Below are 17,296 nucleotides of genomic sequence, written 5' to 3' on the forward strand. Positions count from 1 at the left end.
ATCAGTTGATGGATGTTTGTGTTCTTTTGGCTATTGTGAATAGTACTGCTATGAACATTCATGTATGGGTTTTTATTCGAACATCTGTTTTTAATTATGTGGGGTATATATTTAGGAGTGGAATTGCTGAGTCTTAGGGTAATTCTATTTTTAACTTATTTAGAAACTGACAAACTATTTTTTAAAGTGGCTGCATCATTTTACATTCCCTCCAATAATACATGAGAGTTCTAATTTTTCATATTCTCATTGACACTTGTTATTTTCAGCTTTTTAGAAAAATTATAACTATTCTAGTGGATATGAAGTGGTACCTCATTGTGGTTTTGATTTGCATTTCCCTAATAACTAATGTTATTGAGCGTCTATGTACTTTTTGACCATCTGTATGGCTTCTGTGGACAAATGTCTACATAAGTCCTTTGCCTATTTTAAAATTGGGTTATCTTTTTGTTGTTGAGTTGTAAGAATGCTTTATATATTCTGGACACCAGACACTTATCAGATATATGACTTGCAAGTATGTTTTCCCATTCCATAGGTTGCCTTTTCACTCTGTTGATAGTGTCTTTTGATGCACAAAATTTTTAAAATGTTGATGAAGTCTATTGATTGATTGACTGATTGAGACAGGGTCTTGCTCTGTCACCCAGGCTGGAGTTGGCACCATCATAGCTCACTGAAGCCTGGAACTCCTGAGCTCAAGGGATCCTCCTACCTTAGTCTCCTGAGAAGCTGGGACTACAGGCACATGTGCTTTGCTAATTTTTAAATTTTCTTGTAGAGACAGGGTCCTGCTTTGCTTCTCAGGCTGGTCTTGAGCACCTGTCTTCAAGTGATCCTCGTGCCTCAGCATCCCAAAGTGCTGGGTTTAGAGGCGTGAGCCTGGCTCACTTATCTATTTTTGAATTTGATTTCTTGCACTTTTCATCTTATACCTAAAGAACCATTGACTAATTCAAGTATACAAAGGTTTAAATGTATGTTTTCTTCTAAGAGTTTTATAACTTTAGCACTTATATTTAGGTATTTGATTAATGTTGAGTTATTTTTTATATGGGATGAAATAAGAGTCCAATTTCATTATTTTGCACATGATATCCAGTTGTCCCAGCACCATTTGTTAAAGAGACTATTCTTTCTTCATTGAATGATCTTGGCACCCTTGTTAAAAGTTAATTGACCACAGATATACAGGTTTATTTCTAAACTTCCAATTATATTCTGTTGATCTATATGTCTATTTTATGCCAATACCACACTGCCTTGATTCCTATAGCTTTGTAGTAAGTCTTGAAATCAGAAAGTATGAGTCCTTTCACTCTGTTCTTTTTCCAGATTGTTTTGGCTATTTTGGGTCTTTTGAGATTCCCTGTAAGTTTTAGTATTGACTTTTGCGTTTCTGTGAAAAAGCCCATTGGAATTTTGATATAGATTGTATGGAATTTGTAAATAACTTTGAGAAGTATTGCCATCTTAATGATGTTATGCATTCCAATCCATGAGATGTTTATGCATTTACTTGTCTTAAATCTATTTCACAATGTTTTGTAGTTTTTTAATGTATAAGTCTGATACCACTTTAATTAAATTAATTCCTAAGCATTTAGCTATTTTTGATGCTATTAGAAATGCATTTGGCTTTTATTTTTTTTAGATGGAATCTCACTCTTTTACCCAGGCTGGATTGTAGTGGCATGATCATGGCTCACTGCAACATCCGCCTCCTGGGTTCAAGTAATTCTCCTGCCTCAGCCTCCTGAGTAGCTGGGACTATGGGTTCTTGCCACCACACCCAGCTAAGTTTTTTTTTTTTTTTTTTTTTTTTTTTTTTTTTTTAAGTAGAGACAGAGTTTCACTATGTTGGCCAGGCTGGTCTTGAACTCCTGACCTCAAGTGACCCACCTGCTTAAGTTTACCAAAGTGCTGGGATTACAGGTGTGAGCCACTGTGTGCAGCCATGAATTTGGCTTCTTAATTTCCTCTTCTGATTATTGACTTAGTGTAATTAATGTGGTATATTGATGAATTATTTTCTTATATTGAGCTACCCTTTCATTTTTAGGATAAATCTTAATTAGTCATGGTATTTCATTCTTTAAATATACTGCTGGGTTTGACTTCGTAGTATTTTGTTGAGGAATTTTGCACCTATATTTACTGGAGATATGGATTTGCAGTTTCCTTTTCTTGTTATGGCTTTGGTTTATAATGCTCTTTTATAAAATGAGTTAGAATGTGTTCCTTTTTTTGTTTTTGTTTTTGGAAGAGTTTGAGAAAAACTGATGTTAGTTCTTTTTAAATATTTGGTAGAATATGCCAGTGAAGTAATATGGTCCTGTTTTTTTTGTTTTTTTTTTTGTTTTTTGTTTTTTGTTTTTTTTTGTTGGGTGGTTTTTGATTATTGATTACAATTTTTCACTTGTTACAGATCTATTCAGATTTCCTGTGTATTTTTTGAGTCAGTTTTGGTGGTGCCCTTATGCATCTTATTTTAGGTTATCTAATTTGTTGACATATAATTGCTCATAGTATTCTCTTATAATCCCATTTATATGTAAGAACAGTATTAATGTCCCTAGTGTCATTTCTGGCTTGCTAGAATTCTTGGTTGACATTTTTGTTTTCTTTTAGCACTCTAATATGTCATTCCACTGCCTTCTGGTCTCCATGGTTTCTGACGAGAAATTGGCTGTTAATCTTATCTAGAATCCCTTGTTGATAGTCACTTCTCTTTTGCTACTTTCTAAATCTCTTAAGCTTATTTATGTGATGCTTATTGAGCTTCTTGGATATATAGTTTCATGTCTTTCATCAACCTCAGGAAGTTTTTTTTTTGTTTTTTGTTTTGTTCTATTTTGTTTTGTTTTGTTTTGCCAGGGTCTTGCTCTGTTGCCAGACTGGAGTGCAGTGGCACAATCATGGCTCACTGCAACCTCCACCTCCAGGGTTCAAGTGATTCTTTTGTCTCAGCCTCCCAAGTTGCTGGGACTACAGGCATGCGCCACCACACCTGACTAATTTTTGTATTTTTAGTAGAGACTGGGTTTCACTAAGTTGGCCAGAATGGTGTTGATCTCTTGACCTCATGATCCACCCACCTCGGCCTCTCAAAGTGCTGGGATTACAGGCCTGAGCCACTGCACCCAGCCAACCTTGGGAAGTTTTAAGGTTTTGTTGTTGTTGTAGTTGTTTTTGAGACAGTGTCTCCCTCCATCACCCAGGCTGGAGTACAGTGTTGCAATCTCAGTTTACTGCAACCTCCACCTCCCAGGTTCAAATGATTCTCATGCCTCAGCCTCCCAAGTAGCTGGGACTACAGGCATGTGTGCCACCATGTCTGGCTAATATTTTTTGTACTTTTAGTAGAGACAAAGTTTCACAGTTTTGACCAGGCTGGTCTTAAACTCCTGGCCTAAAGTGATCTGCCCACCTCAGCTTCCCAAAGTGTTGGGATTACAGGCATGAGCCACTGCACCTGGCCAACTTAGGGACATTTTTGACCATTATTTCTTCAAATATTCTTTCTGTCTCTTTTCTCTCTCCCCTTCTTCTAGGATTCCTATTATGTGTACAGGGTACAACTGATAGTGTTCCACAGGTTTCCTTAGTTTTACTAAATATGTTTTTCTTTCTGTTCATCAGACTAGATAATCTCAAATAACTTATATTCAAGTTCACTGATTGTTATTTCTCCCTGCTCAAATCTACTGTAGAACCCCTCTAATAAATTTTTCACTTCAGTTATTGTATTGTTTTGCTCCATAATTTCTATTTGATGTCTTCTTATAATTTTTTTTTTGAGTAGAGGTCTTGCTCTGTTGCCCAGGCTGGAGTGCAGTGGCACAGTCACAGCTCACTGAAACCTCAATCTTCCAGGCTCAAGTGAATCTCCCACCTCAGCCTCCCAGTGAGTAGCTAGGACCACAGTCATATGCCACCATACTTGGCCAATTTTTTAATTTGCAGAGACAAGGTCTCACCATGTTTCCCAGGTTGATCTCAAATTCCTGAGCTCAAGCAGTCCTCCTACCTTGGCCTCCCAAAGTGTTAGGATTATAGGCATGAACCACTACCTGTACTATAATTTTTATTTTCTTCCTGATATTTTCTATTTGGCGAGATTCCCAGAGATAATGTGAAAGCTCTTCACAGTCCTTATTTCTCAAAATAACTCACTCCCCAGGTTTTCTTTTAGGCTTTTAAGTGAATCTATTGTTTATATCAATTGATATCTTTGCTTCCAGGAAGCAGTGGGTAGTTTATTTGCCTTTTAATGTTTTTGAGGAATGCTCTCCTTCTAGCTCTTTCTTTGCCATGAGAGAGTTCCAACTTAGGTGAAATAAAGGCAAGCCCTCTGTAGTAATTTTTCAGGGAGCTCCTAGACAAGTCAAAAGAGACAAACAACTTCTGAGAACAAGGAACCCATACTGGGAACATGGACTGCCATCTTCAAGATGACTGCTGAGCTGAGGAGGAGGTAAATTAAAATGCCACAGAGTTCTACCATGTTTTAGTCACCTTTTACTTGATGAAGGATTCACTTGATTTCTGTACATCTTTGACTATTTTCTAGAGTTCTGATAAAGCGGATTTGGACAGTTTTTGACATTTTTCTCCATGTTTCTGTAGAGGAATGGGTCTTTGGAATTTCCTACTGTACTATTTTCAGTTATATACATACATAAGTGGCAAAGATAAAGAAAAGCACGAGATAATTGAGACAAATACTTTGGTACATAGCAAGATGGATATAGTTGGGGAGCTATTCAAAGGGGGTGTCCAAAGTGCTGGTAATATTCCTTTTTTTTTTTTAACTTGGGTAAAGAAGGGCATAGGCATTTCTAAATTTTATATTCTTTAAACTTGCACATATATATTATATGGACTTCTGTATGCATGGTATATTACATAATTTTTAAAAAGGATTTATTATAAATTTAGTGTGTCTTTAACAAGACCCTTCATAGAACTTTTTAAAAAATACCTTGAACTTACGTTTAAAAAAAACCACTCTAAAATGTGTGTCTAGTAATAGGGGAATAATTAAATAAGTTACAGTTTATTCATACATCAGGGCGATATTCAACTATGCATATCTATTTGACCTTATAAAAGGTTGCAACATTTTAAGAGAAGAAAAATGCAGCCATGGAATACTTTCTATATTATAATCTGTTAAAGAAAAAGAAAACAATTACATATGCGTGCATTTGCATGCTTGTCTATGCATAGAAATTTAGATTAGTAGTAAACTGTTATCTGCAGGAAGTGGGATTATGAAAAGAGAGAGGGTGGACACTTTTACCTTTAACTTTATACGTTGTGTCTTTGTTCTCATTGGTTTCAAAGAACATCTTTATTTCTGCCTTCATTTTGTTATTTCCCAGTAGTCATTCAGGAGCAGATTGTTCATTTTCCATGTAGTTGTGCAATTTTGAGTGAGTTTCTTAATCCTGAGTTCTAATTTGATTGCACTGTGGTCTGAGAGACAGTTTGTTGTAATTTCTGTTCTTTTACATTTGCCGAGGAGTGCTTTACTTCCAACTATATGGTCAATTTTGGAATAAGTGCAATGTGGTGCTGAGAAGAATGTATATTCTGTTGATTTGGTGTGGAGAGTTCTGTAGATGTCTATTAGGTCCGCCTGGTGCAGAGCTGAGTTCAAGTCCTGGATATCTTTGTTAACGTTCTGTCTTGTTGATCTGTCTAATATTGACAGTGGGGTGTTAAAGTCTTCCATTATTATTGTGTGGGAGTCTAAGTCTCTTTGTATGTCTCTAAGGACTTGCTTTATGAACCTGGGTGCTCCTGTATTGGGTGTATATATATTTAGGATAGTTAGCTCTTCTTGTTGAACTGATCCCTTTACAATTATGTAATGGCCTTCTTTGTCTCTTTTGATCTTTGTTGGTTTAAAGTCTGTTTTATCAGAGACTAGGATTGCAATGCCTGCTTTTTTTTGTTTTCCATTTGCTTGGCAGATCTTCCTCCATCCCTTTATTTTGAGCCTATGTGTGTCTCTGCACGTGAGATGGGGGTCTCCTGAATACAGCACACTGATGGGTCTTGACTCTTTATCCAATTTTCCAGTCTGTGTCTTTTAATTGGGGCATTTAGCCCATTTACATTTAAGGTTAATATTGTTATGTGTGAATTTGATCCTGTCATTATGATGTTAGTTGGTTATTTTGCCTGTCACTTGATGTAGTTTATTCCTAGCATTGATGATCTTCACAATTTAGCATGTTTCTACGGTGGCTGGTACCAGTTGTTCCTTACCATGTTTAGTGTTTCCTTCAGGAGCTCTTGAACAAAGACACAATGTACCAGAACCTCTGGGACACATTTAAGGCAGTGTATAGAGGGAAATTTGTAGCACTAAATGCCCACAAGAGAAAGCAGGAAAGATCTAAAATCAACACCCTGACATCACAATTAAAAGAACTAGAGAAGCAAGAGCAAGCAAATTCAAAAGCTAGTAGAAGGGAAGAAATAACTAAGATCAGAGCAGAACTGAAGGAGAGAGAGACACAAAAAACCCTTCAAAAAATCAATGAATCCAGGAGCTGGTTTTTGAAAAGATCAACAGAATTGATAGATCGCTAGCAAGACTAATAAAGAAGAAAAGAGAGAAGAATCAAATAGATGCAATAAAAAGGGTAAAAGGGATAACACTACTTATTCCACAGAATTACAAACTACCATCAGAGAATACTATAAATACCTCTATGCAAATAAACTAGAAAATCCAGAAGAAATGGATAAATTCCTGGACACATACACCCTCCAAAGATGAAACCAGGAAGAAGTCGAATCTCTGAATAGACCAACATCAGGCTCTGAAATTGAGGCAATAATTAATAGCCTACCAACCAAAGAAAGTCCAGGACCAGACGGATTCACAGCTGAATTCTACCAGAGGTACAAAGAGGAGCTGGTACCATTCCTTCTGAAACTATTCCAATCAATAGAAAAAGAGGGAATCCTCCCTAACTCATTTTACGAGGCCAGCATCATCCTGATACCAAAACCTGGCAGAGACACATCAAAAAAAGAATTTTAGAGCAATATCCCTGATGAACATCAATGTGAAAATCCTCAATAAAATACTGGTAAATCAAATCCAGAAGCACATCAAAAAACTTATCCACCATGATCAAGTCGGCTTCATCCTTGGGATGCAAGGCTGGTTCACCATACACAAGTCAATAAACATAATCCATCATATAAACAGAACAAATGACAAAAACCACACGATTATCTCAATAGATGCAGAAACAGCCTTCAACAAAATTCAACTCCCCTTCATGCTAAAAACTCTCAATAAACTAGGTATTGATGTAACATATCCAAAAATAATAAGACCTATTTATGACAAGCCCACAGCCAATATCATACTGAATGGGCAAAAATTGGAAGCATTCCCTTTGAAAATTGGCACAAGACAGGGATGCCCTCTCTCATCAATCCTATTCAACATAGTATTGGAAGTTCTGGCCAGGGCAATCAGGCAAGAGAAAGAAATAAAGGGTATTCAGTTAGGAAAAGAGGAAGTCAAATTGTCCCTGTTTGCAGATGACATGATTGTATATTTAGAAAACCCCGTCATCTCAGCTCAAAATCTCCTTAAGCTGATAAACAACTTCGGCAAAGTCTCAGGAAACAAAATCAATGTGCAAAAATGACAAGCATTCCTATACACCAATAACAGACAAACAGAGAGCCAAATCATGAGTGAACTCCCATTCACAATTGCTACAAAGAGAATAAAATACCTAGGAATCCAACTTACAAGGGATGTGAAGGACCACTTCAAGGAGAGCTAAAAACCACTGCTCAATGAAGTAAAAGAGAACACAAACAAATGGAAGAACATACCATGCTCATGGATAGGAAGAATCAATATAGTGAAGATGGCCATACTGCCCAAGGTAATTTATAGATGCAATGCCATCACTATCAAGCTACCAATGACTTTCTTCACAGAATTGGAAAAAAACTACTTTAAAGTTTATATGGAACCAAAAAAGAGCCCACATTGCCAAGACAATCCCAAGCAAAAAGAACAAAGCTGGAGACATCACCCTATCTGACTTCAAACTATACTACAAGGCTACAGTAACCAAAACAGCATGGTACTGGTACCAAAACAGAGATATAGACTAATGGAACAGAACAGAGGCCTCAGAAATAACACCACACATCTACAACCATCTGATCTTTGACAAACCTGACAAAAACAAGAAATGGGGAAAGGATTCCCTATTTAATAAATGGTGCTGGGGAAACTGGCTAGCCATAAGTAGAAAGCTGAAACTGGATCCTTTCCTCACTCCTTATTCGAAAATTAATTCAAGATGGATTAGAGACTTAAATGTTAGACCTAAAACCATAAAAACCCTAGAAGAAAACCTAGTTAATACCATTCAGGACATAGGCATGGGCAAGGACTTCATGTCTAAAACACCAAAAGCAATGGCAACAAAAGCCAAAATAGACAAATGAGATCTAAGTAAACTAAAGAGCTTCTGCACAGCAAAAGAAACTACCATCAGAGTGAATAGGCAACCTACAGAATGGGAGAGAATTTTTGCAATATACCCATCTGATAAAGGACTAATATCCAGAATCTACAAAGAACTTAAACAAATTTACAAGAAAAAAACAAACAACCCCATCAGAAAGTGGGTAAAGGATATGAACAGACACTTCTTTTTTTTTTTTTTTTTTTTTGAGGCGGAGTCTCGCTCTGTCGCCCAGGCTGGAGTGCAGTGGCGCGATCTCGGCTCACTGCAAGCTCCGCCTCCCGGGTTCCCGCCATTCTCCTGCCTCAGCCTCCCGAGTAGCTGGGACTACAGGCGCCGCCACCACGCCCCGGCTAATTTTTTTGTATTTTTAGTGGAGACGGGGTTTCATTGTGTTAGCCAGGATGGTCTCGATCTCCTGACCTCGTGATCCGCCCGTCTCGGCCTCCCAAAGTGCTGGGATTACAGGCTTGAGCCACCGCGCCCGGCCGACACTTCTTGAAAGAAGAAATTTATGCAGCCAACAGACACACGAAAAAATGCTCACCATCACTGGTCATCAGAAAAATGCAAATCAAAACCACAACAAGATACCATATCACACCAGTTAGAATGCTGATCATCAACAAGTCGGGAAACAACAGATGCTGGAGAGGATGTGGAGAAATAGGAACGCTTTTACACTGTTGGTGGGAGTGCAAACTAGTTCAACCATTGTGGAAGACAGTGTGACGATTCCTCAAGGATCTAGAACTAGAAATATCATTTGACCCAGCCATCCCATTACTGAGGATATACCCAAAGGATTATAAATCATGCTACTATAAAGACACATGCACATGTATGTTTATTGCAGCACTATTCACAATAGCAAAGACTTGGAACCAACCCAAACGACCATCAATGATAGACTGGATTAAGAAAATGTGGCACATATACACCATGGAGTACTATGCAGCCATAAAGAAGGATGAGTTCATGTCCTTTGCAGGGACATAGATGAAGCTGGAAACCATGAATTTCAACAAAGTATCACAAGGACAGAAAACCAAACACCACATGTTCTCACTCATAGGGGGGAATTGAACAATGAGCTTGGATAAAGGGGAACATCACATACTGGGGTCTGTCATGGGGTCAGGGTCAGGGGGAGGGATAGCATTAGAAGAAATACCTAATAAATGACGAGTTGATGGGTGCAGCAAACCAACATGGCACATGTATACCTATGTGACAAACCTGCACGTTGTGCACATGTACCCTAGAACTTAAAGTAAAAAAAACCCCACAACTTTATACTCATCTTTATTGTTTGAAAATTGTATGAGAAGCTTGTATTATTTTATAATAGAAATAAATATCAAAATATAGGTTTGAAAACAGACAAGTTCTATAAATATTAAAAAATCCAATCAATTAATGGTTTTGTGACTAAAATATGTTTAATTCTAAAGAGAATTGATTAAAGAACTAGCTCATTATCCAATTCCACAAGCTGTTTCTTTCCCTGCATGCTTACTCTTACTATGAATCGGGTTTATGCTAGTTGCTGGGGATAAAAAGATAAGACATTGTTCTTATCTTCAAAAGCCTAATTGCTTAGGGGAAGAGACCCTGACACAAAACAGAGCTCATAGTCTTTAGGTACAATAATTGGAATATGAGCTTGTATATTCTAGATATATCAAGAAGAGAAATGCAGTCTAGCTTTGGGATGTGATAATAGTCTTCAGATAGAAGTCATGTCCGAGCTGAATATTAACAAAAGAATAGGTGTTTGACAGGTGACGCTACATATTTGACATCTAATAAGTTGCAGTAGGAGGATACTTTGAGTTATTGAGAGTAATACAGAGTATTTTCTGCCCCTTTTCAACTAATGAGTTCAGCTGAGCCACTGAAATATTAGGGCTGACTTAAGGCAAAACTGTGATTGGTAGTTCAAGCTTATCTTTAATACCATCCTAAGCAGATTTTCTAATTCGTTTTCCCATTCTTTTTGGGCCTTTCTACCAACCTTGAAGCATAGTGTTTTCCAGTTGCCCAAGGAGGCTTTCCAGGAGAGTTCCTTGGTCTTTCAGGTAGAAACTTTCTTCCTCTCTTAGGCTACCACAACATTTAAGCCTTTGTAGCTACAACTATTTTATTGAATGATTTGTACTTGGTAGGACATAAACATAAAGGAACTTAATTTTCCCCCACCACGTCTATCGTAAACACTTTCTGATGTCTGATTTATTTCCACCTATGGATACTGTCTTGGGTGGTATGATAGCTTTCATAACTACTTTTAGTTTTAACATATGACCTCTTATCCAGGCATTAGAGAGTCTAGCACATTTGTTTCTCAGTATACATGAGGGATTGGTTCCAGGACCTCCTGTGGATACCATAATCCACACTCAAGTTCCTTATATAGAATGGTAGAGTATTTGCAAGAACACTTTATTGCACATCCTCCCTTATACTTTTTTTATTTTTTATTTTTTTTTAGAGACAGGGTCTGTTGCCAGGGCAGGAGTACAGTGGCACAATCATAGCTCACTGTAACCTCCTCCCATATACTTTAAATCATCTCTAAGTTACTTAAAATTCCAATGCAATGTAAATCGCTGTTATACTGTATATTTAGGGAACAAAGACAAGAAAAGTCTGTACATCCTCAGTAAAGATGCATTTTTACCCAAATATTTTCAATCTGAGGTTGGTTGAATCCATGGATGTGGAATCCATAGATGACTGAAGGCAGATTGTATAGTCTAAAACTAAACTTTTATTTTAAAATCCAAATTAAAGCTCATTCCTCTAAACTGGATCTGATTTAGGCTTGATCTGCTTGTTTCCCTCTGACTTTCATTTCTCTTTTTCTACATTACTCTGCTGATTCCAGTTACTCTAGGTTTGGGGTGGGAAAGAAGTAAAGGCAGAAAGTTTTTTTCCTGACTTATTGTTGCCTCATAGGTTTAACAATTGTCTAAATGTTGTTTTTCTTTTTCATGAAACATTTTCTTTTTCTGAGGTGGTCTGTCTAAACTGCAGGTTCTCTGATGTGGGCAATGCTTCACTGGCTGGCTCCATATGACTTCTTTTAACCCTGGATTTGGGTGACCTACTCTGTATAGACTTTTGAAATGGCCTTACTTTTCCAAGTAGCACTTTTGGGTAGGGTTCCTTTTAAGACAGCAAGAAGGTTACTTTCCATAGGGTCTAACTAGGTCAAATATGGGTATTCTATATTTGTTCTGTTATGAGTGGGAGTTTAGTTTGTTCTTGCTACAGCCCATCTCCTTTTACTCTCTCTGAGTCATCGCTTTCACAGTCTTTACATTTTTTCCAGGTTCAAATCAAGGACAGTCAAGATGCCCCTCAAATTTCAGGGGACAAGGTCAAGCCTTCTAAGTGGCTCTTTTGATGTGACCCTCACTTCACTTAGCTGGATTTCACACTAACGACTCTTTCTAAATCTAACTTCCAGCCTCGCCTTGTACACTGTTGATGAGGATGATGAACCAAGAATTGTGAAACTGAATTTACAATCTCTAAGTGTATCTTAGTTTATATAATGATGTGTTACCAAAAATCCAGGTCAACAGGAATATTGTGTTTTTTAAAAGAAGTGATAGACAACTATGTAAGCAAACCATCAATTGGATTCATATGTCTTAATAAAATTGTGTGGATGGAGACTGCACACCAAAGTAAAAACCTTTCTGGAAATAGATATTAAGATTTTTAAGTGTTATTTTTACCATATGTTGGGGCCAACCTCCCATGGAACACATTTCTGAAATCAGAAGCTCATCAAAATATGATCAGATACATAAAGAGTTTTGCTTGTACAAAAGGATTGTGATGACCATGAATAAAATCAAGTCAGTTTGTGTTAAAAGAAGAGGATTATTCTTCCAATCGCATAAAGAGTCGTTGGGTTATAAAAAACCCTATTCATGAGCTCTGGATAATTCTCTTCCACAGAAGACATGATGGAGGGCGTATTTCATGTCCTTGTTGCGTAGGCTGTAGATGAGGGGGTTTAAGACAGGTGTTACCACTGAATATATCAGTGTGATGATCTTATGCATAGCAACTGAGTTGCCAGGTGTGGGACTCACATACATCACCATTATGGTTCCATAGAACAGAGACACCACAACCAAGTGTGATCCACAGGTAGAGAAGGCCTTTTGCCATCCAGCTGAAGAAGGAACCTGAAGCACAGTTCTGAGCACCAACGTATAGGACCCAAGGATATACACCATGGTGAGGATGATGAAAAGAGAACTCAGAGAATGGAACACATGCCCTATGGTGTGAGTAGGGGCACAGGACAATGCCATCAGTGGGTCCACATCACACAGAAAATGATCAATGATGTTGGGACCACAGAAAGGTAGTTGAGAAATGAAGAAAATGGAAATTGAATGTCCAAGGAAACCAATGAGCCAACAAAGAGACACCAAGATGCCGCAGAGCTGGTCAGTCATAATGGAGGGATAGTGCAGTGGGTGGCAGATGGCCAGGTACCGATCATAAGCCATGACACAGAGGAAGAAGCATTCAGTTGTGCCCAGGGAAAAGAAGAAGTAGAACTGAGTGAAGCATCCAGAGAAGGATATGGTCTTAGTTTTGGAAAAAAAATTTACCAGCATGTTGGGGACTGTGCAGGTCACATACCAGATCTCTAGGAAGGAGAAGTTGGCTAGGAGCATGTACATAGGGGTATGGAGTCGATGGTCCCACCTCACTGCACAGATGATGGCCATATTCCCAGTCAGAGTCAAGATGTAGACCAACAAAATCATTGAGAAAAAGATGATCTGAATTTTCCAGGGACCAGGAAAGCCCAGCAAGACAAACTGTGTCACAGTAGATATCTGTGAGTTATTCATGCTTCCCAGACTGTGGAGAGAACACAGATAGGCAATGACAATTTACTTTGCTGATGAAGCATCTTGAAGCTTTTTTTGGGATAAGGAGTTTGACTCTTGCAGGTGAATATATTGGATATTCTAAAAGAATTCTTAAGCAAACCCTGATTTATCTTTCTTGAATGAGTCCTTTGGGTCTGATTCTTTGAATCAGGTTGTTTGAATTTTCTGTGGCATTGGACAAAAATCAACATTTCATCTTCTTTTGATATATAAAGAAATTCTTGAAATGAGGAAAAATGGTTTGTTTTATATCTAATTTGTTTCTCAGTGAAAGATGTTCATATATAGCAATACTTTAGTGTTCTTCACTTCAAAATATGAAGACATATGCCATCATTTTTAATCTATTCAAATCTGAGACTTTTTACAGCTTTGAGTGGTTTGTGCTTTGACATTATTTCAGATTCTTTCTTTCTGGAGCTATTTCTATTAGGAGAATTTATTTTCTTCCAATTTTTTTTTTGTGATACCAGGAGAAAGTCAACAAGGATATTTAGATGATAAAATTCTTTATATATTTTGCTTTTTCCTATTTACAGACATTTATATTGTACTACAGTTTATTTACAATTTGGTATTTAACCATTTCCTTTCAGCACAAAATGTCATAATTATTCATTTCCTGGTGATTAATTTCACATTAGAATTTATCATGCTCCATATACATTTAAAAATAAATATTTCATTAAAGATGACATATAAGATATATTAGAGAAGAAAACTACAGTTACTGGGGTATTTTCTTCTAAAGCTCCTTTTATTACTTTTGCCAGAATTTTCTCTAAAATTCGCTGTAAGATCTTTCTTTAGTCCATGTAAAAGAATAGCCCCCAAAGATTCAAAAAACAAGATACAAGAGAATCAAAGGTGTTATTTCAAACATAATTATTTACCCATTTTCCAAAATTTGGTTTGTTTTCTTTAGAACACCATCACCAAAGAAGATATATTTTCAAGAATCAGATACAACTCCAAGAAAAGAATAAATGATAGCTTTAACAAATGGGACTCTTCAGAAAAATTTTAACAAGTTACCTTTAACTTTTTTGACTGATAAGAGGATAATTTGCCTTATATTTTTTTCAATTAAAAGTAGCACATATATAGTATTTGATTGAACTGGTGTGTGTGTGTGTATATATATATATATATATACACACACACATATATAGTGTGTGTGTGTGTCCGTGTGTGTGTGTATGCATATATATAATATTTATATACTCAATGAACATAATCAAATAGAAAAAAACCCTCCTATTCAGTGAGGCGCATATATATGGTATTTACAGTACTCACTGAACATAATCAAATAGAAAAAACCCTCCTATTCAGTGAGGTTATATTAAATAAGAAATATATTTATGATCATGAACCTGTTGCAGTTAGTAATGCACAAGGTGAACTATGAATCTACCCATCTAGAAGGAAATGTAAACCTTTTCATAGAGCTGGTTTTGCAAAAGATTGTAGTCTGGTGGACAAGAAGCCAAAAAGAGAAAGAAACTGCAAGATGGGGATCAGTAATTTTTAATTTTTTAAACTAGGATGATTATGAAGAGCTAAGTTAAACCTGCATCAATGGTCATTTTCGTAAGACATCATAAAAGAATGGTTCCCCACTATGGGTATTCTATACATTCTCCTTCTTTCCGAGCAAGAAACCTCTCTCCTCAACAAGATGAGAAAGCAGCGATGCAGGGAGCAGCCACTTGTGCTTGGAACAGAGAAGGAGCAACAATGATTTTGAACTCAGATTCACAGACTTTGACCCAAAATCAAAATGCACAAGACTGAGCTGCTTCTTTGAGCTCAGACTACATTCATTGACATTAAAAACAACAAACAAAAACCTTGCAGAAAAACAATTTGCCAGAGGGAAAGCATGGTAAATAAATATCACAGATAATTTCCAACATAATTTTAAGAAATGGTTCCTAATATATTCACCACTAAATCTATGTGAGATCTTAGTCCTCAAAAACCTTGATTTTATCTTTTCTTTTTTTTTTTAAATGTCACTTCTCCTGAAGGTGCAGAATGAGTAATGAAAGGGACAGGGAGAGGAAAACTGAGAGAGAAGATTAAAAAAAATTTCCAATTTTCTGTTGGTTTTAGTCCTAGTGGATAAAGCTAATTCCATACTATTAAGCTCAAAATCTCTACAAATGTCATAGCATTCCTGGTGCCTCGGCTCTTCCTGAGAAGGAGAAGACCTGTGGATGACTAGTGCGCTTATTTTGGAAAGTGTGAATTGCATGGTGATCTAAACACTCTGAGGGATTTTTTTTTCTTTTGGTTTTTGAGCTGAAAGATAAACCAATATTCTTTGATACTCAACCTCTGAAGCATGTTGAATGAAGAAATGTATAGGTGAGTAGTTCCTCTGTGGTGTATAACAGCAGCAACACCCAACAAAGAATACGTGTCCTACATACTGGGAAGCTTTCCTAGGTCATCCCGGAGAGAGCCTGCAGGGAGGCCTCATGGATTCTCTCCTTCACTGGCTCTAATATGGAAGTCCTGTGTGAGAGCTTCACCAGTGGCTCATTTCACTTCTCTTGTACCCTAAGATTCTAGTGGCTTGTTTCTCACTGAGAATGTTGAACCATGTGTTGGTCTTAATTTATGCCTCATTTGAGCCTCTGTTGAGAATTCTCTGGTCTCCTTTCATGTTCATGTGATTCTGTAACTTTCTGTGCTGTCCCTAAGGACCTTCATACATCTTACCTGGGGGTTTAATTGATATTTTTGTTAACATTTCCTATAGGGATTATTTAAAATAACATGTTACATTAACTCTGAGGAAACCCCACGGTCTCCTTGAGTTGTGCTCAAACAGCATGTGCTATGGGATATGTAAGGCCCCAGATTAAATGTCTTCCTGAGGGGCCAATTTTACCTAGAAAGGTAATTTTATATCACACTAAATATGTATGTACTATGAATTAGGAAGTATAATTTATGATAATTTTTGAGATAAAACTTTGAATTTAAAGAAATATTATCCCCCAATGCCCCGTGTTCTCTGACCACTGTTGCTAAACATGCTTTGGTGGAAAGATTTGAGAAACACGGTATGAGAGCATTACATCACTTAGCACCGGCAGGCCCATCTTCCTTGCACGCCTGATTTCATTGTGGGGTGGCCATAACTAAAAGGTGTGTTTTCATTTTAAGTAGATTCGACTCTCAGTTGATGGCCTTTTTGTTTCAGCATAGAGAAACATTTTATTTCAACAAATGAAATTTGTTCTTGGCATAATTTTCTCTGAATATTTTTCTAACTTAGACTTTGCCCTACAGCCTCTGAGAGGCACCTGATGCTTTGTGGTTAACATGAAAACTGCTAGGTACAAATAATGTTTAGGGCATTGTTCCGTAGTATAAGTAATATTGGGGTTGTCACAACTCATTTAGAGAGGAAGTACTATGAGTAAAGATATCCAGTTGGGAATAAATATGTTTGAGGACTGATCATGAAGTACAAGACTTGTACAGTGGATCACTAGGAGAGAAAACTGAATGGAGCAGTCTATTGAGTGAAGGCTTTGAATGGCAAAGAGTTTGGTTTTCATCTCTAAGGGATAGAGGTATGAAGCATAGAGGTTTAAAGCGTACTCTGTTCTTGGTGTGAAAGACAACCTCAAACAATGGAAGATGTCTATTACTACTTTTTTTTTCTGGTGGCCTCTTGACACACAAATATTCTTTAAGAATATGTATTTTCTGGCTGTGTGGTGGCTCACGCCTGTAATCCCAGCACTTTGGGAGGCCAAGGGAGGGTGGATCACCTGAGGTCAGGAGTTCGAGACCAGCTTGGCCAACATGGTGAAA

At 37.3% G+C, this 17,296-nt stretch overlaps 1 protein-coding gene across 1 annotated transcript; it reads right to left on the reverse strand.

The window, feature by feature from the left end:
• Positions 1-12,469: 12,469 nt before the first annotated feature.
• Positions 12,470-13,490, reverse strand: LOC126959208 (olfactory receptor 11H7). The gene has a single exon (XM_050798140.1). It carries the CDS (start codon positions 13,415-13,417, stop codon positions 12,470-12,472), a length of 948 nt encoding a protein of 315 aa, XP_050654097.1. The 5' UTR covers positions 13,418-13,490.
• Positions 13,491-17,296: the final 3,806 nt, after the last annotated feature.

Source organism: Macaca thibetana, chromosome 7 (genome assembly GCF_024542745.1).
Source record: "Macaca thibetana thibetana isolate TM-01 chromosome 7, ASM2454274v1, whole genome shotgun sequence".
Classification (NCBI taxonomy): domain Eukaryota; kingdom Metazoa; phylum Chordata; class Mammalia; order Primates; family Cercopithecidae; genus Macaca; species Macaca thibetana.

Coding starts and splice junctions, on each gene's coding strand:
- LOC126959208 (XM_050798140.1), bottom strand. CDS start 13,417: ATGAATAACTCACAGATATCTACTGTGACACAGTTTGTCTTGCTGGGC.